We start from the raw sequence: 26001 nt of genomic DNA on the forward strand, positions 1-26001 counted from the left end.
AACAATGATAAATGTAGAAAAAAATATTAATGTAATATATATTGAAGTAGGAAATGTTTTTTGTAAAGTAAGAAAAGAAAGCAATTATATTTGTTTTATATTTGCTGGACGTAATCCTTCACATTTTCCACAATCCATACATATTGTAAGATATGTTTTATAACCATCAATTTTTTTTTAAATATTGCAACATTGTAATTATAATTATAAATTCTAGATGTAATTCTAGATCTGTTAAATAAATAAATTTTTAATGTAAAATGGTATAAGTAAATGTTAATGATTTATATATTTTATAATTATATAAGATAAGCACATGGAAATTAGTATATTATACTATTGAATTAACATGCATAAAAAAAGAAATATTACAAAATATTAATAAAGGTATTAATGTACTTTCAATAATATATATATTATATTTAATGATATGATAACTGAATATAATTATTGCATACAAGAGAAACACTGAAAAACTGATATTTAAAAATTTGTCAGAAATTATGAGTCCCAAGATTTCCATTCCATTCCATCTGGTGGTTTTCTCTCAACTGTTCCATGTCCCACTTCTTCCCAATTAGTGCTCAAAACAGTGCCACCAGATTCTATCTGTATGAGGATATTTTTAAATATATTTCTTATGATAGATTATTATATTATATTAATAAGAATATATTGAGAAGAATTTATATGCACATATTTTTTTAATATAATAAGCTAGTTTCAATCAAATGTTTAGGATATGGAATGAAAAATTAAAAATATCACTGTATGCAATAAGTTGATCTTAACGTAACATTTATTGTACAATTAAAAGCAGCTAGAAATAAATTAAATTTATTTCATTTATGCAAAATTGAATTGCTACAAAAGATATATATTTAGTAAAAATACATTTTTTAAAATACTTATATATTTAAATAGATTTTGCATAAGATTTGCAATGTGTGGTATTATGAACAAACTTTCAAATTAATATCTCTTTTTTTTTTCTTCATTTAATTTCAAAAATATAAATATTTTACTTACAAAGGACTTGTTCATCGCTCGTCTTACTTCATCAGATCCTTTACCATATATTTGTTGGAAGAGAGCATTTATTGCTGCATCACCCTCTGGTTGTTCAGCTGCTTCTTGTTTTTCTATTTCTTTTTCTACTTTATCCCAATCTCTATGTACTTTAGAAGAACTTGGATATTTAGATGTTTGTTGGCTAGCTTGGAGTATTTCTTAAATAATATACACAAGTTTAGAGAAATGTAATTATTCATTATCTATAATTTTATAATAAAAAAATACATAATAAACATATATTAGTTTTATAGTGTAATAAAATTTTTAGAAACTATATTATATATATTAGTATTTCTCTTTAAAATGTATGTTAATTTTATAGAACTTTTTTTTATTATGATTCTACTATTATATATTGTCTGTAATATCAATCTTATTGATATCATAAAAGTTATATTCAAATAATATACAATAAAAATGTAAGATTTTGCATTATATATAAATTATAAATATTATTATTTAATAATATAAAATATAAAATAAACTAAGCATAAAATAAAATTCAAAATTTTTGATATGTTGGATATGAAGTTGCTAAATATTATTAGCAGACATTATATCTTCATCTCATAAAAAATTTGAGATTTATATTTTCCCAGATATATTTCTCTATAAAATAATAAAAGATTTATAATTTACCATTTGGTATAGGTTTTACTTTCTGTTCAACTGGATTTCCCTCTAATACTGTCCATCTAAAATCATCTTGTTTTTTCAGTTTGATTTCTATTTTAGATGGCCATACTTTGTGTGTACATTGTTCAACTACTATCGGGTGAGCCAAATCTAATTCTAAACTGTATTCGTTACCAGATGGCAATTTTGCAGATACACTTAGCTGAAAAGTAATTTATAAAAATAGAGCAGTTTACATAAGTATCATTATTCTTAATTAAATTTAAATCATTAAAAATTTTAATTTTTTTGCATTATATATATAACAATCTAAAAATAATGGACAATTCAAATTATAATGTATACAAATATTTAGATATCAAGGTATTTCAAGTATTATCAAAGGAAAACTTGCTTGGAAAATATAAATCTATTATTATCATATATAAAATCATCTCAAGATGTAAGGTTTTTGTTTAAGACACACTTTTGTTTTGACAAATAAATTAACTCCTCTGATATCTTGGTAGATAAGCAAGCTTTTAAAAACATACCGCATTTTCTTTACACACAACTTTTACATTTTCCGTATTTTTTGCAAGTATTGTCACGATAACGTGAGTCTCTGTTTGATACCAATCATGTTTTATTTTTGGAACGGGCATCTACAAAACGAAAATTGAGCATTGTATTTAGATATTTCGAGATTATATTTTTACATTACATTATTTGTGTGTATAAACTTACTACATTATTTTCCATTGTGGTGATAACGTTGTCAACACTCATTGTATCTTTATCATTCACAATTATACTTTCTTTAAGAAACGGTAAAACATAACGTCAACTATAGGATGTTTATTTTTCTCGAATTGTCCTATTATCTGCGATCATCAAATAGTCGAAGGATGCTGCAAAACAATCCAGGCAACTGTGTACTGCAGTTTATTTGATCTGACTTGGTCAATAAAACACTTCGAAAGTCATCTAATCTAACATCTAACTCGGATAATGCTCCGAAATTCACTGTCAGTGTTGGACATGTGTAACAAATAAATCTATACATCTACAATTCAGACTTTTTAAAATCATGAGAACCAGCATTAAATTCCACCAAATACCTTATCGGAGTTTCTATTGGCGATTATTAGCGACATCTAACCGTAATCTAAATCCACGACGGGGCAGCAGCTGTTTCTCACGATGCTTTCTAGACGATGGACGGCTTCTAGTTGCCCGTGACTGTTACATGTATAACAGCGACTGATTTCCAGAATGGCGACCGTCTTTACTTAGGAGAGAGTACTTATTGTCGCTCTTAAAATCCGCGAAATTGACCAGCGTTTACGAAGTTATCTATGCGCCCTTAACTCGACAAAACGCTGAAAATGATAATCGACAATCCTGATCAATTCAAGGCGTGGCTCACCGCTGTGCTGGAGCCGCTGTAAGTAGGCCAGCTTACCCAGAGAGTGTATCTTTACGCGTATGTGTATCTGTACTCGTTTGATGTTGTAAATGGCCGTACATGTGATGCGCTATGATCTCCGTGTGTGGCATGATATTTACACGAGGTACTACCGGGGATTATTACCCCCCTGTCTGTGGCACGACCAACAGGATAAATCATTCTCGACACTCGTGTTCATCCCTTCTTCAACATTCTGTCCAGACTCTCTCTATAAATTTAACCATCAACTAATCTTCTAGTAATGTATTCTTTTATTTTACTGATCTATGTCAATACGTGAGAGAATTAAAGCTTGAGACTGGGCTGCTCTAACTTTCGCTGATATCTTCTTTAATACGTAGTACATAACATGCAACAATGTATTGTATTATTGTATTACACGCATGAAATTGCGATATTTCTATTTTTTGATGACTGTAGCTTGTTAGGTTCTATATCGATTAAGATAATTAATAGATTACTTTAGTAAATGCTAAAATCTCAAATAGATATTATGTTTCGTAAAACTTTATTTCAATGTGTAATCTTGATCATGAGGAGACTTTACATATAAAAGTATCACATAATTTTACACAAATCACTGATGTTTTATTTATTCCACAAATATTCTTGTTGAAAGAAACGATTTTCTAATTATTTTGAACAAGCATGTGTATTTTAATAATTATTATAATTCATGTTTTGTGTCTATAATATGAACATTTAATTAAATTTATTAAACATTTTGTGTTTATATTTCTATAGTGCCTTATATTGTCCAAACTACTTTTGAGTTTAAATGATTCAACGCTGATGGATTAAATCATATTTGAATTAAAAAGATAACATTCAAAAATTTATTAAATACAACTATTAATGTCAACTATGTTTTTATATATTATCAAACATTTTATTTTCTTTTATTAGATGTGATGCAGATCCTGCTGCTCTAGCTAAATATGTCTATGCATTGGTTAAGAAAGATAAGACTTTGGAAGAATTACGTGGTGGTATGGTTGAGCAATTGGATGTATTTCTACAAAATGGTATATTTATATATAACACTTCACTATTAAATTAGAAATTTAATCATCTATTTGCTTATGATATTAAAAATATATTGAAATTGCTGTTTTTTTAGAAACTAAAAGCTTTGTGGAATTACTTTTTAAAACATTGGAGACTCAAAACTATGTATTCCCACCCTCCAAGAATGATCCTGATGGTGGTGGGACACCACCTGGTGTAAATCCACCAGCACCAGTTGTATCATCCTCGACAGAGAAAATATTGGAGACAACAATTCCACTAGTACCTATGATTACAAATCCACCTGTACCACTTCAAATCAATGGCTCCGCGCCTGCTGTAGTTAGTAAACGGGAGACCAAGAAATCTGATTTGGACAAGGATAAAGAAAAAGGAAAACGTTCTCGAAGCAGGTAACAATTTAATAGTAATTTGATGTTTTAAAAAATGAAAAAAAGTATAGATTATGACAAGAAAAGCTAACAAAACTTTAGAATTTTTTCTTTTTCATATATTAGGCTTTAGTATAATTTAGTTTAGTATATTGGGATTTCTAAATTCTATCATCACATGTTTTGTGCAATATAGAAGTGGCAGAATGAGATCAAGAACACGATCACGTTCACGATCTTGGGAAAGGGACAGACGTAGATCCAGAAGTAGAGAACATATTCGGCGCGACAGAGAAAGAGATAGAAGTCGACCATGGAGAAATGAATCCCCACCTAACACTAGAAGACATGATCGCAGGTGTGTTTTTCTAACATTTGAAGAAATGTATTTATTCTTAATACTTTAAAAACTTTGAGAAATACAAACATAATGTTTCATTAAACGTTTTTATAATCTATCTTTCTTTTAAGAAAAATGCATTTAAATAGATAAAATCATTATTTTAATAAATATTTTTTTAGTCAATTATTAATTAAATCACATTTTCTTAAAGTTTTCAAATAATTCTCAGATATTTAACTAATTTATTTTTTAGACGTACTAGAAGTCGTAGTACATCACCGATACGACCTAGGATACGCGATGGTCCAGACAATCGTGATCATCGAGCAAGGTTTAGAAACAGATCTCCAACTCCGCTTCGATCTCGATCGCGTTCTAGATCAATAGAACGAAAAAAGATCGATCGTTTCGAGAGAATAGAGATAGATAGGACAGATCGAATCGAAGCAAGTCCTGGTGGTGGTACTCCGACTCAAGATAGTAATCACGGAGATGTAGACATGAGGCTATCTACAACTAGTCAATCAATACAAAGTGTTGTCTCTGTTGCGAGTAATATTCCAAATAACCAAACAACTTCTTTTCAACAACAAGCAAAAAGACGTTGCAGAGATTTCGACGGTATGTACAATGGTATGATATTCAAAAAATAGAAAGCTATCAAACGTTGTCACTTTTTTTAAACACTTAAACCGATAGCGATTTTCGATATTACAAGAATAATATTAAATGAAAATTATTTAATTTTGCTTAAATAATTGAGTTGATTAGTCATTTCTCTATATCTCTAATATTTTTACAGAGAAAGGATATTGTATGAGAGGAGATCTTTGTCCTTATGATCACGGAACGGATCCAGTTGTACTGGAAGATGTTGGATTAAGTGGAGTTTTGACTTTTGCACATGGTCCCCAAGCTCCAGGAACAGTCCCAGTGGCTACAGTACCAGAACCACCACAGGGTCCTAATGGTAATCCGCCACCGCCGCATCTTCCTCTTGCCAGTTTACCACCACCTCATTTAAGAAATCACCATTCTAATATGGGTATGTATTTCTACATGTAAAATCTATTAATAATTTCAATTATTTAATGTAATGTTGTGAAACGATAACTTGAAAATGATAAATGGAAAAAAATTATCTGTTATATATATTATGCCTATGTTTTAATATAAATTGTTAGTATTGCAATATATATTGACATATCATTATATACAAATATCATTTATATACATATACATTTATTTAGATATATCATATTGATTGAATTACCAGATAAAAAAAAGGGAGAAAATGCAGTCTATGCTAAAAATGAGGCATTGTAAAAATTTTTATATATTGGCAATTTTCAACTACAATTAAATTAAAATTTTAGCCAAATTGAATGAGATGTTTGTTTTTGTATATGAATAAAATTTTATAATTAAAATTAATTCTAATTAGAATTAATATCGAAAGTAAAATATTTGATAAATTAGGTAAGAAAGAAAAGAAATATGTAGAGTTGCATTACACAATTTTGTATTATAATGTTATAGTTTATAACAAGTGCAGTATTCCATATTATCTGAAATATAATAAGTTGAATGTGTCAGACGCTTTTGCAGAATATAATCCAGACGCGCCCAGCATGGAGCCACGCATGCCGTGGGGTAGACATCCGCAACCCGCACCCGGGATTTATGGCAGGACACAAAGAGAACTGATCAGTGTACCGGTTATTCCCCATACAAATTCGTCAGAAATAACTCATACCCAAAGCAATCCGTTAAAACGAAAACAATCGTTTGATTTTAATCGTTTGGGACCGAAACAGAGAGTAGTGCATAATCCGGGCAATTGTTCTCTCGAACTGAAAAAGGTTCCTCGAACCTTAAACAATATAACTCAATTGAATAATCATTTTTGCAAATTTGGTAAAATTGTAAATATTCAAGTTAATTTCGGTGGTGATCCAGAAGCAGCATTAGTTACTTTCATGCTGCCATCTGAAGCAAAGGCTGCTTACAGAAGCACAGAGGCTGTGTTGAATAATAGATTTATTAAAGTATTTTGGCACAATAATGTCAATAATAACGCGGCTAGTGGAGCTATTGAAAATGTGCCACCAGGTAAGAAATGATTACATACACTTTTATTATTATTATAATACAATAAACATTCTCTAAACATGATGTAATATGTAATAATAAATTTCGTTGTCCCCAGGATGTCGCCCTTCTGTGAAAGAAAGACTAGGCGCCGCTGTAACACTACCAACAAAGGCTGAAGATAACGAATACGTTCCTACGCGTCGTTCGACCGAGGAACAAGTCACGCAGACCTTAGTTCCAACTTCGCCTAAAGCTGCTGTCGTTCCTACTCGAGAAGAAAAGGTTCTCGCGATAAAGAAAACGCAAGAAATATTAGCTGCTAAAGAAACATTAAAGAAGAAGCAAGAAGAGAAGCGAAAGGAGGCAATCAAATTGACTGCTGATTTACGCAAAAGAAAACAAGAGTTATTAGACAAACATCTGATCGAATTGCGCGCCTTGATCGATAAGGCCGAGAAGAATCCGGAACAAAAAGATTCCATCATGCCAACAATAAAGGCTATGCAACAATCAGTCGATAATTTGCGCAAAGATCTAGCTGCGAATGGTCAAATCAACAAATCGCAGGTGAAATCTAGAGAGCAGACTCAAAAAGAGATACTGGATGCCGAGTTAGATTTAATGACCGCGCAACAAGAGGGTCAAGATGCTGGTGAATTGCAAAAAAGGTTGAACGAGCTTCGAGCTCAAGCGGCCGCGTTGGGTTTGAATGCGAACCCCACTGTCGGTAGAGGCGCGAGAACTTCTAATCGAGTTACACGCGGCACCCACACGTTATCTTACAGAGGCCGTGGCAGAGGAAGTTTTGCTCATGTCTCGGTAGATCATCGGCCAACGAGTCTTCTAGTCTCTGGTTATGAAACCGAGGAAAAGGCGGAAGTCTTGGCGCATTTTCAAGTAAGATTTATATATTTGTATTCAATATATTCTATGTATATCTAAAACAAAATTTTAATATAATATAATCACTTTGTTATTCAAAAATAATTGAACAGAAAGTGAGAAACAAAAAGATTCAATATTTACGCGTGCAAAACTATATATTACTTATATTAATTATAAGCATGCAACTAAAGCTTCACATGTTTTAAGTAATATTTCAAGTGCACGATATACAATTAATTTCGCAAATTTCTCTTGTGCTTTAGCAATTTGGTGAAATAGTGAATCAAATAGTAGACGATGCAACTCCTTCAATCGTGATCACTTTCAAATCGAGAAAGGAGGCTGAGGTTGCCCTAGTAAAAGGACGCACGTTTCAAGATAGACTGTTATCGATAACTTGGGTGTCTGGTCATCATTTACATCGTGGAGGAGCTGGTAGTAACTCGAGCGCATCTGTACAACTTTCGTCACGTTCTGAACAGACTGCACCTGCCACAGACGAAGACGTCGACTTGGAAGTGAGCTTTAACATAATATTGCGATTTCTTAAATAATTTACCATTTATATGAATTACTATTTGAAAAATCAAGATAAATATATTCCAGATATTTTGATATATTTTTATTAATCAAAGAATTTTTAACTATATAAAATATTTTATTTTTCTATTCCAATTTCGTTAGAGAATATCATAGACAGAATGTTTGTTTGTCTCATTCTTTGGATTTTGTACGAAATTATATAAAATGCAACACATTATTTCTTTATATAGAAAAAAATTTACTTGATATAAATGATTGTGATAATAACAATCTCTAATAAGAGCATCTCCAATATTTTATGTTAATTTAATCTGCAAGTATTAATAAGATTTAAATTTTTTCAGGGTACAGCAGAAGCGCTACTTCTAGAAGAAAACGAGAACGAAGAAGAAGAAGATGAGGATGGCGAGTCGCGCAGCTGGCGGCGATAGCAGCGTCAGCGTCAGGATAAGAGCCATTTGTGACAGGAGCTTGGTGTCAAACGTAACGACAGCGTGATCATCCGGGCTGGCCGTACGGCCGTGCGTCCCGGCACTTACGCCTACATTGCTGCACCGCCGTTTGATGCATCCATTGCCATGATTTTCACGAAAAAATCCGATTATGTCGTGCTCATCAGCGTTATCATGAATGTTACACTATTTGTTAATATTATTGAATATACTTTACATGCGCACCGACAATGGTACGATATTGTACCATATTGAATATGGCGCGTCACGAATAGAGAAAAAAAATGAAAAAGAAAAACTGCAAAACTTTCCAGAACAGGAGTAATAAGCGAAATTTATCCCCATTATTTGTAGAATAAAATCGCTATGTTTTATATGGGAAAAAAAGAAACACCTTATTCTAACTTTCAAGTCCTCTTCTTCTATATGTAGAAATTCAAACCGTGCGTTTCCTAGCTCTTGTTGTTTTAAAGGCTCGTTAGATAAACGTTAGGATAAGTAGGAGCTTGTGTAATTTCGAGGATATTCAGAATTTTTCACTCGAAGAATGAGGAAACTATATTTGTAACTTGTATGATATGAATAGGTACTCGCGATTATATTATATTGTATTACTCAATGATAAGTCATAACACACTTCACTCGATTGGCTGTTGACTTTTATCTCTATTGTATCTATTTAAAACGGTTCTTGTAATAATGCAAAGTATAATGTATAATTCTTACTGTTTCTTTCCAAAAGATGTCAATGAATTAGATTGCTGAAAATCATACAATGTGATACTTCGCGCATCATTTACATAAATTCTTTTAATCCAGACTATAAAGCAATAACACATAATTCTTACACATGAACCATTCCATCCAGTTTCAAGGTAAGTATCAAATTACACACAATAACGATGTTGTAAATAATATATATAAATAATCATATTCAACAAAAATTGCTCATTCCAAGATGCAATTATTCCAAATAATTTCGTTAATTAATGGATGAATAAAATAACTTGGTGAAATATAAGGATGATTTTTTGCATTGAGTTTACCTAGTATGTATAATTAACATCCTTTAAAATATTTATAAATACATTAATCGTCGACTTAATATTTATGTAATTTATTTCTTTATATTTTTCTCAGATTTTATTTACAATGTAAATTTTTCATATTATAGTCTATTTAAATATGTTATTTCTAAAATGTATTTATAATAATTTTTAGAAGCTGTTCCATATATCATTTTTAAGATATAAAATATCCTAGTGCATAAATGTGATGTTACACTACCAAAATTATTATTGTATTTAAAGACTAGTTGGAAGATAAATCGATATCTCTATAAATTGAGATATGGATATCACAAAATAGTATCACTTTAAATTTTTTTATTACGGAGCTAGCCAACTGGCTAACAAACTACCTAACAGTAATTGTGCAACAGGTAATATCGTTAATGGTAAATTCACTGCTGGTCCATGAACTGAACCGTGGTATGTTCCTCGTAAAATCCAATTGCCAAGACCAACAGATTTGTGAGTGCTGGTGAATAGCGCGGCTAACAAGATATCCCGTGGCAACCATTGAGAGCACAAGATCCAACATAAGCTGCTAAGAAGGAGTTGCCCCACGCATGCTTCAAAAAATGTATGCAATTGAATACATAGAATGGGAAATCTATCCTTAAATGTGAAAATTAAATATGTGTAATAAATATAACTCTTACCAATAAGTACACAGAGTAGTACATCTATTGCTTGTAATGATGAAGCATCTGCCAAAACAGCGTCGCAAAACCAGTGATATGCTATTGTCAACAATAATCCTTGGGAAAACCATTCTGTATTAATATTCAAATACTTGTCTTTCAATATAAATGACCGTAGCATAATACCCATGCCCAAAGGAATAAGTGTACCGTATATGGTCTCTCTGATGTTAATCCCAACTAATGGTGGAGTGAACGTTCCTAACTATTTTATAACTTTTTAAAATAGTTACTTTAAAAATAAGCTTTTTAATTTAGTTTGAAAAAATATATATATGTATAAAACAAGATATAAATATCAAATAAAATATTAAATATGATATATTCCCTTTAAAAGAAAAAATATAAAAAAATACTTTAGAAATATTATAATTGTATATAAAAAGTTTTTACCATAAGATATAGTAAAATAGGAGATAAAAATAATCCTCCAAAATGTGATACTAGTGTAGTAATTACACTTGTAGGCAAATCACCCTGTGCCAAACGACATAAAGCAAGTCCTGTACTAAATGGTGGTGGCATACAATAAAGCACCTACAAGAGATAATAATCATATAAAATTTCCAGCTATGTAATGTATTTATATATCATGATCATAAAATTTTGATAAATATCTATTCAGTCCATACATTGTATTAACAAGAATTAATTAATAAGTTACAAGTGTTTTTAATTACCTCCATTCCTTTGAGTAACCACACATTAACTTTTGCATAAGTCAATAGATATGTCCCAATACGTGCTAAAAAAGGCATCAAAATGTATATGAAAGTCATGACAAATGTCAGAAGATAGCCATCTCTTAATGTCGAGTAAAGAGATTTAGGATCACATAATAATCCAGCTTCTAAATATGTCAAAGGCACAACAAAATAGCGAATGATAAAATTTCCATTGATTATACCTGTAATAAGAAATACAATATCATATCAGTCATAATACAGTCTTAACAATTATAATATCAATAAATATTGTTATTCTGTGATATAAATAAAAATATATTCTTTCTGAGTATATATATATATATGAGTATATATATATATATATATATATATATATATATATATATATATATATATAAATACACATTTTTTTTCCTTTATTGAAAATAAATATGTATTGACTTGGAAAGTTAATTACCATTTGTCCCACCAATTTGTGGTTGAATAGATGCAAATATCATACAAATAAGCATTAATAGAACATATCCATATCGATAGAAAAGATTAGTTTTTCTTCTCTGTTGTAGAGGTAGATTAATGCGAGTGGATTCTATATACATTTTAAATTATTTTGGAACATACCTAAATGAAAAAAAAAATATATATATATAATGCATATATTTTGTTATATAACATTTTGGAGCATAAAGAAAATATCTGCTTGTATAAAATGTACATATATTTAAAAATTTATAGTTATTATTTTTGATAATCTTACCTAAAGAAGCATGCGTGAAAGCTAAATCTTTGGAAACAAAATGTATAAAATGTTACATGAAAAATTTTAACTAAAAATTTCATTGTAAAAAATTTATATGCATAATAATAAAAACTTGTATGCATAATATATAAATGTGTCCTAAAAATAAATTACTAGTAATGATTAGAAAATGTCAGTCAAACTTTAACAATTTTAAGAGAAATATTATGATTTAATTATTTAAATTTTATCCTAAAAAGAAAAAAAACTAATATATACTATGAATAAAATGGTAAATAAACATTTTAAGTAAAAAAATTTCTATGAAAATTATGAAAGAGCAAAAGCATTAACACTTGTGCAATTTTATGCATATCTATCATCTCTGTGCCATGTGAAAATATTATGCAAGTAATAAACAAATGTAAAAAGAAATGTTATATAAATATTTGTAAAATGAGAAGTATACTTTCTGCAATATATTTAAGGAATTGAAATGGTGCTGATCGAATAAGAGAGCGCTTTTTATATACATTTATTTATTTAATAATTATTGTATGTAATATTGTTACACATGCATATGCTATTATGTATTACTATCTAGATGACACATTTGATTATCTCTATAAAAAATTTTCATGTATAAATTCAATAACATGCAGAAAATTATTTACAACGTTGAAGGTTATTATCAGTTGACGATTGTGTATATTACACGATTCGTAAGAATTAATTTATCATTCCCTGTTTAATTTAAGATTAAGAGCTTTCTCATTTTTTATTATGTTGAATGAATTACATCAAACAATATTGCTATCTATTACAGTTACATGTCACAATATCCTTTCTGTTATTTTGGAAATGAAGTGTTTCCATGGACACATATTCGTGGATAACACGTTTCATGACATCTCTTCTTTCGACCAATCATAGAGTTGGCACAAAATTTTGAAAAATGATATAATAATGTATATCAGAGAGAAGATTGAGAGATGTCATAGCCCGCTTTTAGGTGATCCCTGGAAGCAATACTCCCTCTATGGACATTAAAAACATGAACACGAACTACAAAGCCAAATTCACGAATGTTCTCAAAGGGTAACATATATGTCTCTCTGATAATATAAATAATTTAATTAATAAGTCGACATTTTCAATGTCCATAGAGAGAGTATCGCTTTCAGGGATCACCTAAAAGCAGGTCATGACATCTCTTAGTCTTCTCTCTGTGTATATCATTGTTTTTTAATACGATTAATTGAAAAAAACATTTATTAATATTTAATTTCAAACATATATATATATATATATATATATATATATATATATATATATATATATATATACTTAATTGTACTTAAATAAATTCTCTTTAGCTCTTATTTATTTTTTGAATACGAATTTTTAAAAAATATTCTTTTATCAATTCGTAATTAACTTTACAAAAATTTAATTAAATACATTCTTTACAGTATAAATTTTTAACGTAAAATATCTAAGTAAATTTTATTGAAATAAAATCCAATTTGAATGAAAAAAGGAGCACTTTCCAGGATATATATTAATAAAAATATTTTTATAAATTATCTCAAGAAAAAAAAAATTCTCTTAATCAATTAGAATTTATAACTCTTATAATTTTATATATCTATATAAAATATTTATCACTCTGGGCAAAGACTTTATTCTGAATCCTTTTCCACAATTGTACATGTTATTACAAAGTATATTTTGTAACAGAATTTCTTAATAATAGATTTTTCTTTGTTTTATAATACAACATACGCCAATACAAACTATATTAGATGTTATATAGTTATTAGATGTTATATAGTTTTAAAATACATTTTTTCATTAATTTTAAAATAACATCCCAAGATAAAGAAAGAGAATACGAGAAAATTCAACGACAAGCGAAAAAAATGCAAACCATACAACATTAACAATTACTTTCAAAAATCACAGTATATGCTAATGTAATATTATTGAAATTAAGTGAACTTTACTAAAACTTGTAGATATTTATAAAAATTCCTACAGTTCCATTAATTTATATACGAGGTAGCATTTTAGCCAATGCTCACTGAAATGATCTAAATTAACATTTAGATTCTTACAAAGCGCAAAGTATCATCCTCGGTTTATAATTACATGATAGAAATTTTAAGAGTGAAAAGTATAACAGCCTGTTTATTATCGTAATAATAATAACAATAATAATTATAAGGATATTATACGCATGCCCATCATGTGGAAGAGGTCACATGGTGGACTTGATGGGCACAAAAAACCAGAGATAATATATATAAATATAATTAATAATTATAATATTAAATGTTTCAATTAAACAATTTATGTTTAAGCGCAATAAACGAGCACGTATATCTATAGTTTAAGGCCCACCCTATTCCTAGCACAACATCTATTTCAATACTTGCTTCTTCTTTTCTTTAGAAAGATATTCACATGACTTACATAACACTATACATAAATGACATAATGCTGCTATACATAACTTACATAATGCTATACATAATTTACAACATGCTATACATAATTATTTTATATAATAGCTTAGAAAATTAGAGACACAAAATTAGACTGTAAATGTCTAAATATGATTATTCTCGCAATGTTTTCACATGTATCAATCACACATTCGCGTGTGTGCGAGCAATAAATGAGCGTAAGATTCAGCGAATCTTATCATCACAAAAAAAATATGTTAGAAACTAGTAAGAAATATCATACAAAAATATGTGAAATACGTCAGATCTAGTCATTATAATTAGTAATGTATGAAACACAAATTGATTCGCTATGCTCAGTAGAAGCAGTAAAAATCACAAGATCTTATAAGGCGAATTTATGATATGCGACTTATCGATTTCTTTTTTTAAATCTTTTGTGACCATGAAATAATTCATATAAATTTACAGTAAAAATTATCTAGAATATTATTACAGTAAGATATCAGAGTATGAAATAATAAAAATTTCAATATAAGTTAACTTATATTATTTCACAGATTTGATATATCAAACTATTAAATTAATAAACTGTTTTACATATATCTCATCATATTAATTTTATAGGAACATTTTAAAATGTAATAAACACATATTGGTATTCATGCAAAAAATATGAAAGAAAAAGGTATATTGTTGCAAAATCTGATTTCTTTTTAAGATCTTATTCTTTAAAAAACTTGTTTTGTGTATAATTAATAAAATTATTGTCTGATCATTTCATGCATGCACAAAAGAGACAGAAATAATCAGTAAGTCGCATTTCGTTTCTCTAATAAATCAAAGAAAATACGAGTAATGATATTTCAGCACATCTTAGCACAACTTAGTGAATGACAAAATAAGACTTACAGTAATGTACAAATTGATATGTAATAAACTGTAAGGGTAACATTTTCTTTGGGAAATCGTGAAGTTCTGCAAAATGAGATTCAATGTATTACTCGAATTACATAAACATTTGTTATATTTATTATTTGTGATTGTTCTTATTGTAAAAATAAAGATTTTAATGAAAAAGCTAATAGCGCAAAATATGATGTGTAGAAATTATGTAATAAATATAGAAATTATTAATTTATCATTTGTAATTAAAGAAATGTAACTATTTAAATAATATCTGTCACAGCACATTTAAAAATTTGAACAGTTTTGTGATAGGTATCAAAAACTAAAAAAAAAAAACTAATTTTTTATCTTTTTGTTCAGTTATCTGTAATAACTATAGCACCTATCTGCCAATAATGCTGGACAAACTAAGAAACAACGTAGATTATTATATGTATATATCTATGTGTATGTGTGTATATTCATACATACATACACACACACGTATATTTATGTATCAATGATTACTTTAAAAATATATATGACCAGAAATAAGAAATTTTAAGAATATATGTTGTAGAGGAGATATATAATAAGCCTATATTAAAATAATATCAAAAAATTTAAGCTTAATTTTATATTTTTTTATATTTTATATTTTAAAATTTAAACTTAATTATATATTTTTTTGTTATTACTGGAAATGTGCTAAAAAGTATCAAATGTCATGTTTGTGATCTTATAAATCGATTATTATTCTATTCAACTATTGGCAGAATTAGAAATAATATTCTTCTTGGAATCAATATTACAAGCAAAATTATTCGATAAAATCATCTTACAGTCGCAATCAGTAAAAATAGTTCATTATTGTATGTCATTTGAAATGTTGAAATGCTAAAAATAACGAATATTAATTTTATATTATAGCACGAATATAACGGCACTGCGGCAAATAATTATCTAACTATGTTTGGCTTCATATAACTATTTGTCTCTATTTATAATAATCTATGACTCAAAGTAAAAATATATTTTTTCCTATGTTATAAATTTTGTATAATTTGAATAATGCAAATCATTTATAAGTGCTATGATAAAAGCACTGATAATTAGCTATATTAATAAGTAATAAACAGCATATTGTATAACATGTTATGTTGTAATAGAAAAATATATTTGTCAACCTGAGATTTTCGCGCTATAGATATGCTTAAGTTATGCCTTAAAAAGATAAAGAATAGAGATTTTTTGGCAATAGAAAGTAAAAAATCAATAATATCGATAAGCAAACAATGTTTTCTCCTTCTTCATTCCCTCCCTCCCTCCCTCCCTATTTCCATCTGTCGATATTATTGTTTTTTTTTTCTTTTATTATTTCTTAGAATAAGTTTTAACAAATGGCGCTTTTTCTTCTCTCTTTTCCAAGCACATGCAAAGTGAAATTAATGTAATTTTGAAATATGCCAAATACTGAAAGCATGCTGATAATATACAATTAGAGTGCACTAGTATATATCTATAAAATATAAAACTTATACAATTAGTGCACTCTATATATGTGAAATATAAAACTATCTTTGTATCTAAGGAAAAAGTTACTTTCGATCAATTATGACTCAACCAACTACAATTCCAACGAGAAAAAGACCGCAGTTTACATCACGACATGAAGGAAATCTAACGAAACTTGCAGTAATGAACATGATTATAACTAAACGATTAGATGACGCGACAACTTTAAATGTCAGTGATAATTACAATCTATCTAGTTGCGATGGTACCCTAGATATTTGTAAAATAATATTATAGGCATATGAGTGAGAAGAAAAGTACCAAGTGTGCGTGAATAACGTTGAATCGAGTATTAAAGCCAATATTTTTCGCTTCCCACATGTAAAAATTGTTCACCATTTAACATACGCTCTATACACCAATACTTCTCCATCTATATACAAGTGCTGTTCGTTGTAGCACTATACAGTGTAACAGTATTATATAGCGCTGTTACTACGATTGATTTTTTTGCCTATGACGCGAGGTCGCGTTCGCAATTGTTTGTCGGAATTATCAGTGACACTCGGCGCGATATTTTTCAGAAATATCGCCGCATCCTTTAACCGCTTTGTTAAAATCTCGTTTTTTAATTTCTCCAAACTTAATTCCCTTCGCAATTGCGCTTTAGTTTTATTCCCGAGCGGTAGTAAAGCTCTATGTTGTGTCAAGCAAGTTGCTGATGGCCTTATTTGCGGATCGGGATGAGTCATTATCTGCAAGTAATATAAAACATTAATTAGCAATGAAAGAACAGATGTCGTAAAAATACAACTATATTCTATAAACTTTTAGAAATAAAATTGTACCTTCAATAAATTGTTAAGATCGCGACCATAAAGCGGTAAATCTGGTACATTTCCTTCTCGCAATCTATGCCATTCGAATCCGTTTTTCGGCATAGGTCCGGCGCCGCCCGCTTCGTAAGCGGTCAATCCTAAAGCGAAGATATCAGCCTTTGGTAGATGACTGTATTCATCCTGTAGGACTTCCATTGGCAGGTATCTGCAATCACCTTCCTCCACATGCGGATTGTTGATGGAAGTGACATGGCCAAGGTCGCCAATCTTATATGTGATCTCGTCGACAGTTTCGTCCTCCTCGAAACCGTCGTCGGCGGAATCGTAATTGCTCGATGGTAATTTTCCTTCCCTGGAGATGAATATATTCGCGGGTTTGATGTCCATATGCACCAGTTGCATACTGTGTATGTATTTTAGCCCCTCGGCTACATGCAGCAGCAGCTGGCGCATCTCCGCCTTGCTAAATTGCTTTTTCTCTTTCTCAAGATTAGCAATCACATCAGCAAGACTGCCGCCGTTGCAGTACTCGTTTTGGATGATCATGTGACTGTCCTCTGCCCAAGCAGAATAGTAGCGTACTACGTGTTGATGTTTGCCGAGCACAGCGTGAGCGTATACCTCATTCAGTGCGTTGGATTCGCTGACGACACCCGCTATCGGTTTCCGGCTCCTCTTAACGGCATACGTACATCCGTCTAGCCGATTGATGCACTTGAACACGGAGCCGAACGTGCCGCTCCCAATCAAACCGAGTTCGTGGAATTCTTTGTGATATCGCGATATATTTGAATCTTGCAGCGCCATGCGCTTTGTCGCGTGCTCGTATTCATTGTCCGAATCCTCAGAATCGGCGAGATCAAACTTTGGTTTTTGCATGTCCGGTGAGCTACCAATACTACTATTTAAAAAGAGAAAGAAAGAAGATATATATACGTTTGCTACATATGTTTGCATTTACTTTGATTTTCTTTATGATAAAAATTTCATAATCAAAATTTAGACTTCTAAAGTTTTGAAAATTCTAGAATTTTCAAATTTTAAATGATTTTAACATTCAAATCTCAAACATTATCTTCATAGATGAATAGTCATACATAATATGGTGGGAATAATCGTTTCTGTCTGTGAATAATAAATGTAAATTCTTTTAATTTTGTCTTGTTAGTAAATATCATGATTAATATATAATCGTGATTAAGATATAGATTATATAGAGAAATGAGTAAATAATAATTAATAAAAAATTCAAAAGAAAAAGAGAGAGAATTTTTTTAGATATAAGTCTGTACTTAATAAATTGTAAATTTTCTGTTAATATTCTTTATATATTTTATTAAAAATTGTATAACAATTAGAATTTAAAAATAAAATGAACTATATAGTTATAATGCTTACCCATTGAGACTACGTTTGGATCTGCTTCTTTTCTTTGCTGTTATTAACATGCCAGTAGGTGTAAATGGATTTACATTTACCACAGGTTTGTCGGATTTATTTTGGTAACCAGGACTTATTTTAGAAGGTCTAGGTTTGTCTAGGGGAAAAAGTCTGGTACATTTAGATGGAAATGGAGTCTGCATCACTATATTCTTTTCTATCATAGTTTTAGGAGTAGTAGGCGAATCAAATAAGCGTAAAGCCCTGACACATTTGTAGGGTGGACTACATGTCTTCTCAGAACCATCATCTTTACGACTGACGACAGGAATCTTAATGGCTGGAGTACCTATAATTACATATTTATTTAAATTAATAATAAATCTTCAAATTCATGGAAATACTTCATATAATATTAAATAAAAATTGGAAATAATTTTCTTATAAATAATCATTTTATAGATGAAGTTTTATAAATTTAATGAAAAAACCAATGAAGAGAAAAAAACATGCCTAAAAGAAAATTTTCGTAGAACACAACATTCTATAAAATAAATTTAAAATTTAATAAACCAAAATAGTTATTTATTAAAAATATATAGAGTATATAATTAATAGAATATAATATATAATTATACACATTCTCCTAACAGGAGTTATGTTACTTATTTTCTAATATGCAATGCAATCAATAACTTATTTAGATAATGAGATAATATATTAAAAAATAAATTAAAATAAATTAAAATATTATATACATACATATTATATATATATATATATATATATATATATATATATTAATTTTTATGCTAAAAAATTAAAATTTATATCTGCAATTCAATACAGAATATCAAAAATTTTATTTAACAAAGTATACATATAGATATTTATTGCTTCTTTTATTTTTTAAAAGCATAATTACTTAAATATGATTAATGAAAATCTTTATTGTTTGGATATATTTTAAATCAATATATAAATGTATATATAAATATAAATATATATATGCGTATATATATGTAAATTTTTAATAAGAAATTATATATTTACAATTGTAATCATCAGTACACAGACTTTATAGTTACTGATGTTACAGGTCTAATTTAAAAATAAACTGTAATAATGTCATTTAATTTATAAATATAATTACACAAACTTAGATTTGTTATAAGATTATTTCATAAAGATTATTTCATAACTATACACGATGCAAAAAAATTGTCTAAATGTATCAATATCAATTATTTCACACCATGCATTACATGTTATGACATTCTTATATGTATATGCAATATTCTTCAGAATCTATACAAAATATAAATATTTTATATATAGATGTCTACAAGGTCATGTATTAGCAAGTATGTAAAATCCAACAAACATAATTGATTGTAACTTTTCTTGCACAAATTATATTATCTACATTGAAAATAAATATGACCAAAAAATAGATCTAATTTGGAGAAAAAAAAAATTATATTGATAAAAATTTATCGAAACTTATCAATAGATAGATGCCAACAAAATGTTTATATTTTGGATAGATTTTAAGAAATACTGCAATGCAATGTGATCCTACCATATTATTAAACAATTTATACGTATAAGTTTGAATAAGTGTTGCAAACATATTTGAAGTAGCAATAACAAAAGTTATGCACAAAGGCATATATATAAAATAAAATATATAATATATAAGAGAATAAAATATACTAAATCATCTAGAATAAATTTTTTCATCAATAGCACAACTGATATAGATTGCAACTACAATAATCAATTCGATATCAATCTCAAAAAAACATTACAAACATTAAAAACAATACAACATTAAAAACAATACAAAAGAGAAAAATCTTTGTTGCACATAATTAAATCCAATTTATATTTTTATCAAAATTAAAAATGTAAATTCTTATTCACAATTATTAAAATATCTCTTTATTTTTCTTTTCTTTATTAAAATGTATGAGGAAGAAAATGAATGCAAAAATTTGCAGCTTGCCAATTTTACGTGAAACTACCGAAAGTACAACTTTAGAAAGTAGAAATTAAATTCAAACAAATAACAGACAAGGGGGTAACATCCTACGAGAAGAATAGGGACGCTCAGGAAGTAGCATGAAGGAACGATTCTAACCTTCTGAAGGAGAAATCCTGTTATTGTTGGTTGACTGACTCTCGTCGGTGCAGTCCATCGTCTCGAAGAGCTTACGCGGCTGCAGCGGGGGCGGCGTGCCAAAGTCGTCCGCGGACGAGTTGCCGACGTCGCAGTCGGAGTTATTGTCAGTGCGGCAGCTCCAGCTCAGTTCTTCGTTCTGCATGTTGTACGCGTCATAGTGCAGCTTCTGCATGGCCTTCATCGCGACGCGCGGCATCATCGCGAAATCGCGCACACGCGGACAAAAGGAATCGAGGTGTCGCGCGAGGAAAAAGGGGAGGCTACCCGCGATTCGTCGTAAGAGAAAAAAAAGAAAAAAAAGAAGAAAAAAAAATAAAATGTGGATCACCACGCTGTCAGTTTCACCACGCGCTCACGACCGCACTCATTCAAACTGCGATCATTCCACGCTCCGCACGCTCCTCGCGTTCGTTATGATCGCCGGTGGTGGAGCCCGGCTCGGCGACCAATCCGCTCGCGGCTTACAAGACGGTCCGTCGCTGCCGCTCGTATAACGCGTGCGCCCATTGGTCGCTGCCCTCTCACAATGCTCACGGCATCGTCATCTGCTCCTACTACGCTACCGGCTGCTCGTCGTGTGTGCTCCGAAAATTCACGCTTCCTCGTGAATTCTAGCGAGAATACTGCAAAAAAAACAAACAAACAGATGAAAATTATTTTCCTTTCCCGCCCCTTCGTTTCCCCATTTTATTTCCCGATTTTATTTCGAACACGTGCATCTCGAGATTACACCTTGAACTCTTTTGTCGTTTGTTTCTCGAATATGCGCAACAACGTGCATCAAGTACCTGTCGAAAAAAATTTAATATTTGATATTTAAATTGACTTTCGCGAAATGAACCTAGTGTCGAGACATTACTACGTTTTAATACGCAATGTTTTCTACATGTCTCTGATATATTTTTTAATAATACACAGTATTACCGATAATAAAATCACTTTGATTATTTATAAAAACTATATAAAAAATATAAAAAAATATTTCATCAACGAAATTAAATAAAAATATCAGCTAAAATAATATCTATTAATTGTTCGATATAATTTACTACTAATAATTCAGCAAAACGTATCTCGCCAAATAATATTTTTAAACATGTTACATACGATTTTTATCGATTATTAATACAGGATGCGATAAAACTGCGGAATCGCCATTTTATTACCCCGAGTATCATCGATGACAAATATATTGTGCAATATCGCGGCAGCTGTCTAAGACGAGAGCGAACATCTGCCGTCGACTATTTCATCTCTTTGCATTCTCCTTTCTCAAGTTGGACGAAGAGACTGAAGACTGCGATGGGGCGGATAATTTTGCGGATAATTTCGCCAGGTAAAAAAAGAAAAAAAAACGACGATGGATATTTGCGGTACGTACCCCGTACGATTCGCGCGTGGGAGCCCTGTTTTCCTTTTCCCGAACAAAGAACGCGTTCTTGTGTTTTATACCGCACGAGGAACTGTTCTTCGAACAGCTGCAATCTGGTTAGCGTGCAAGTGCGAGCCGAAAAAGGCCGAAGGCAGGGCCGAGCGATGGAGATATCTCTCTTTCGTCCTCTTTTCTCTTTCCCTTTCTCTCTTGTTCCACCTCTCTTTTTGTATCTATCTATCTCTTTCTCTCTGATAGACAAAAATGTAAGATACACTGGAAAGGATGAACCAGGATATGTAACAATCGACATTTAATATATATTTTATTCCTATGTATTTTGTGCAAAAAATAAAATTATCGAAATGTCATTGTATATTTATGTAAATAAATTAATGAGTAAAAATTGAGAAAATCTATGTGAAAATCGAGTACACTATCGTATTGTTATAAATCCAGCCTTGGAGAAATTATATTTTTTATAATGAAAAATTTTTTGTACCCTCATATATTAGCTTTCAATTGATACACATACACATAAAATCAATCCATTCCTCGCAACATGCATGAGATCCAGGAGAATCGTCGTCTGTCTCGGTATCTGAGGTATTTGATTTGACACGGATGCGACAATCTCGGTCAAGGATGATACGACACGATATTTCTGTTACAGGTCCTCCACGTTTTACTTTTTCGATCTCACGTCCTTGAAATTTTAGGAGACCGGTTGTTTGCAATATGGAAGGGAAGTTATCGATTGTGGACCACGAAGAGTCGAGAAGAGTCTCGATATCGATAACTTATCATCCGCAATAAGTTATCGATGACAGATATCAAGAGTTCTGAGATTTCAATCGGTAAGTTCATATTGAATATCACCGAGTACGATCTGTCTTCAGTGACTTTCGCAGATAAATTCGAAGGAACTCTATTTGATATCGGATATTACAAGTTTTTTCGGTAAGTCTTGATTGAATTTGCATAAATAAAGAGATTTTTTCGATGAGTGGATATAATTTGAGCCAAAGATGGACGAATAAAGTCTGACAGTATCGATTTAGCTAAATGTCAAATTTATTCGTTCTACACGTTGCATCCTTTTGTACTTTCTAATATACATCTACATTTCTCGGTGAAAAAGAGGAAATACAAGATGCAAAGAATATAAATAAAGGGAAAAAATCGCGTTCAAGAATAAGAAAATGGAAGATGATTCTGAACGCAATAGTTTTAAAAATGAAAATTATCTGTTTAGAGTAACAAGAATCATCTATTTTTCATAGGAAATCATGGCGCATGTAGAAATTCCGATGGGAGATATGCAGGTCACGTCAGAGAAGCATAAAGTTACAAATGGGTAATACTTCAATATGTAACTTCTTTCAAGAGTTGGTATAATTTTGCTAATCTGTAGGCAAATGTCACAGTATGCATTAACGTAACCTGTCAAAATATAGAGCATTGCTGTTTACTTACTTATCTATTTATTGTAATGTGAAAGTAATATACTACAAATATATGTTACGATTTTAAAGTTGGATAAGCTATTAAAGACAGAATGTATATATATATATATATATATATATATATATATATATATATAAAATAGAGTTGCACTTGATTTATTATATTATGCATTATAACTAATTTTCCTGTTTGTTATTTTATAGATTTGAATTTCTTCAATTACCTCAACTACCACTTGGTCAGATAGGTTATCCTCAAGCTCACGAATGGATTGAACATAGGAAAGCCAATATTCGACCATGGTCACTATTTGTTAACACAAACAATATCAGACCACCCCCTAATATAACAAGATTGAGTAAACGAGTTGTAAAGAATATTGAATATTTCCAGAGCAATTATCTATTTGTGTTTATTGGACTAGTTTTATATTGTTTGTAAGAGATATTTTCATTATATTTTATATTAGTCTTCATGGATATGCCTCAATATAATTATATGTGTAATTTTAGAATCACCTCACCTTTGTTATTACTGACAGTTGTTGCATCTCTTGGGATATGTTATAAACTCTCTCAGCGGCATTCAAGACAAGAATTAACAATATTAAATCATAAACTGACATTAGCACAAGTATATTCTTTAGTTGCAGTTTGTTCACTGCCTATATTTTATTTGGTTGGTGCACATGCGGCTGTATTTTGGGTACTTGGTAAGTAAGATACATAAATAAAATTATAAAAATATAATTTTATGATACATAAACATATAAAATAAAAAAACAATGATATACATATATATATATATGTGCAACTTCTTTTTCAGGAGTTTCTTGGTTTTTGATAACGTTGCATGCTGCCTTTTACAATATTGATGCAGTGTTGAATCCTGGAGAGGAAGAATTCAATACATTAGTTATGCAAGAAGTATGATATTACAAATAATTCATTTTTTATTAAAAGGGAATAAAATAATTTTAAAATAATTTAAAAATTATTTTATTCTTTTTTAATCGAAACTATTTATTTATGTAAATATAACCCATTATTAGTTTATTATATATATTGATATTGATATTAAAAATGTATAAAGTAATAGACACAATAGATGAATAGAATCTAATTTCCCGTATAAAATTGAAGTTATTGTTTTTCTCTAAAGAAATTTAATAATACATTTTTTAATAAATTTTTATAAAGATTGTTATGTACAAGAGATATAAAATATATTATTTACTGATAAAAATTAGTAAAAGTAAAGCACTATATATAGATTTTAAGTAAACTTAATTTTAGAAATAAAATCATAATCAAATAAAATAGAGAATAAGCGATTTACATAGAATATTATCTTTGATAGCATAATATCTCTGCGGAAACTCACTTCCGACTTCCGACTTTCAATGCATTTGTGTGTATATATACATATACATGTGACTACTTAACAAATAAATTATACAGCCTATCATATATATATATATATATATTTATTATTGCACACTGGCAGGCAATGTCTGACACAGTGGGCTGTGCTATAGCTCGAGCGATCGAGCACCTCTCTCATTCGTTCGATTTTAATAATTAATATTTCGATTATTATTACAAAAATCGTTACATAAAATAGCATTTCTTTATTTAATTTACTGCGCTCTACCTTCTCACAAGTGCGTGAGAAATACCCTGTATATATATATATATATATTGTGATACGATGTATGATTTCTGATAATTAGTCACATGTTAATCGTTCATTAGTCGTTTTCTTCTTTTTAATAATTTTTTTAGATAACACTTCGTAACAATATATTATATTAAACAAGA

The 26001-nt window shown here is 29.7% G+C and overlaps 5 protein-coding genes across 11 annotated transcripts; 2 read left to right on the forward strand and 3 right to left on the reverse strand.

The window, feature by feature from the left end:
- Positions 1 to 413: 413 nt before the first annotated feature.
- On the reverse strand, positions 414 to 2743 carry LOC105258930 (protein SGT1 homolog). Its single transcript, XM_025412907.1, has 5 exons — positions 2437 to 2743; positions 2244 to 2354; positions 1714 to 1912; positions 1030 to 1229; positions 414 to 609 (listed from the first exon to the last, which is right to left on the reverse strand). The coding sequence occupies exons 1-5, from the start codon at positions 2476 to 2478 to the stop codon at positions 502 to 504; spliced, it is 660 nt and encodes a 219-aa protein (XP_025268692.1). The 5' UTR covers positions 2479 to 2743; the 3' UTR covers positions 414 to 501.
- A 146-nt stretch (positions 2744 to 2889) lies between these two features.
- LOC105258893 (RNA-binding protein 26) lies at positions 2890 to 9801 on the forward strand. 2 transcript variants are annotated; one of them, XM_011270460.3, is made up of 10 exons: positions 2890 to 3136; positions 4067 to 4185; positions 4281 to 4581; positions 4757 to 4918; positions 5157 to 5524; positions 5706 to 5948; positions 6512 to 7015; positions 7113 to 7894; positions 8146 to 8400; positions 8770 to 9801. In XM_011270460.3, the coding sequence occupies exons 1-10, from the start codon at positions 3078 to 3080 to the stop codon at positions 8854 to 8856; spliced, it is 2880 nt and encodes a 959-aa protein (XP_011268762.1). In that variant the 5' UTR covers positions 2890 to 3077; the 3' UTR covers positions 8857 to 9801. The 2 variants fall into 2 exon arrangements, with proteins under 2 accessions (XP_011268762.1, XP_011268761.1); XM_011270459.3 differs by having other exon boundaries at positions 2891 to 3136; positions 6500 to 7015; positions 8770 to 9800.
- Positions 9802 to 10109: 308 nt separating this feature from the next.
- Positions 10110 to 12982, reverse strand: LOC105258894 (sodium/bile acid cotransporter 7). Of its 2 annotated transcripts, none has more exons than XM_025412941.1 (6): positions 12898 to 12982; positions 11786 to 11949; positions 11323 to 11549; positions 11036 to 11179; positions 10601 to 10847; positions 10110 to 10510 (listed from the first exon to the last, which is right to left on the reverse strand). In XM_025412941.1, the coding sequence occupies exons 2-6, from the start codon at positions 11925 to 11927 to the stop codon at positions 10266 to 10268; spliced, it is 1005 nt and encodes a 334-aa protein (XP_025268726.1). In that variant the 5' UTR covers positions 11928 to 11949; positions 12898 to 12982; the 3' UTR covers positions 10110 to 10265. The 2 variants fall into 2 exon arrangements, with proteins under 2 accessions (XP_025268726.1, XP_025268725.1); XM_025412940.1 differs by having other exon boundaries at positions 12742 to 12982.
- A 3804-nt stretch (positions 12983 to 16786) lies between these two features.
- Positions 16787 to 23396, reverse strand: LOC105258895 (wee1-like protein kinase). Of its 4 annotated transcripts, XM_025412914.1 has the most exons (6): positions 23250 to 23396; positions 22724 to 22990; positions 21301 to 21965; positions 19176 to 19506; positions 17787 to 18678; positions 16787 to 17693 (listed from the first exon to the last, which is right to left on the reverse strand). In XM_025412914.1, exons 3-6 carry the CDS (start codon positions 21539 to 21541, stop codon positions 17418 to 17420), a joined length of 1740 nt encoding a protein of 579 aa, XP_025268699.1. In that variant the 5' UTR covers positions 21542 to 21965; positions 22724 to 22990; positions 23250 to 23396; the 3' UTR covers positions 16787 to 17417. The 4 variants fall into 4 exon arrangements, with proteins under 4 accessions (XP_025268699.1, XP_011268768.1, XP_019885459.1 ...); XM_011270466.3 differs by lacking the exon at positions 22724 to 22990; XM_020029900.2 differs by lacking the exon at positions 23250 to 23396 and having other exon boundaries at positions 17787 to 18675; positions 22724 to 22881.
- A 184-nt stretch (positions 23397 to 23580) lies between these two features.
- On the forward strand, positions 23581 to 25209 carry LOC105258896 (prenylated Rab acceptor protein 1). 2 transcript variants are annotated; one of them, XM_011270468.3, is made up of 5 exons: positions 23581 to 23674; positions 23998 to 24071; positions 24385 to 24618; positions 24694 to 24893; positions 25007 to 25165. In XM_011270468.3, the coding sequence occupies exons 2-5, from the start codon at positions 24004 to 24006 to the stop codon at positions 25111 to 25113; spliced, it is 609 nt and encodes a 202-aa protein (XP_011268770.1). In that variant the 5' UTR covers positions 23581 to 23674; positions 23998 to 24003; the 3' UTR covers positions 25114 to 25165. The 2 variants fall into 2 exon arrangements, with proteins under 2 accessions (XP_011268770.1, XP_019885460.1); XM_020029901.2 differs by lacking the exon at positions 23581 to 23674 and having other exon boundaries at positions 23998 to 24102; positions 25007 to 25209.
- Positions 25210 to 26001: the final 792 nt, after the last annotated feature.

This window comes from Camponotus floridanus, unplaced genomic scaffold, assembly GCF_003227725.1.
Source record: "Camponotus floridanus strain SB8 unplaced genomic scaffold, Cflo_v7.5 scaffold59, whole genome shotgun sequence".
NCBI lineage: Eukaryota > Metazoa > Arthropoda > Insecta > Hymenoptera > Formicidae > Camponotus > Camponotus floridanus.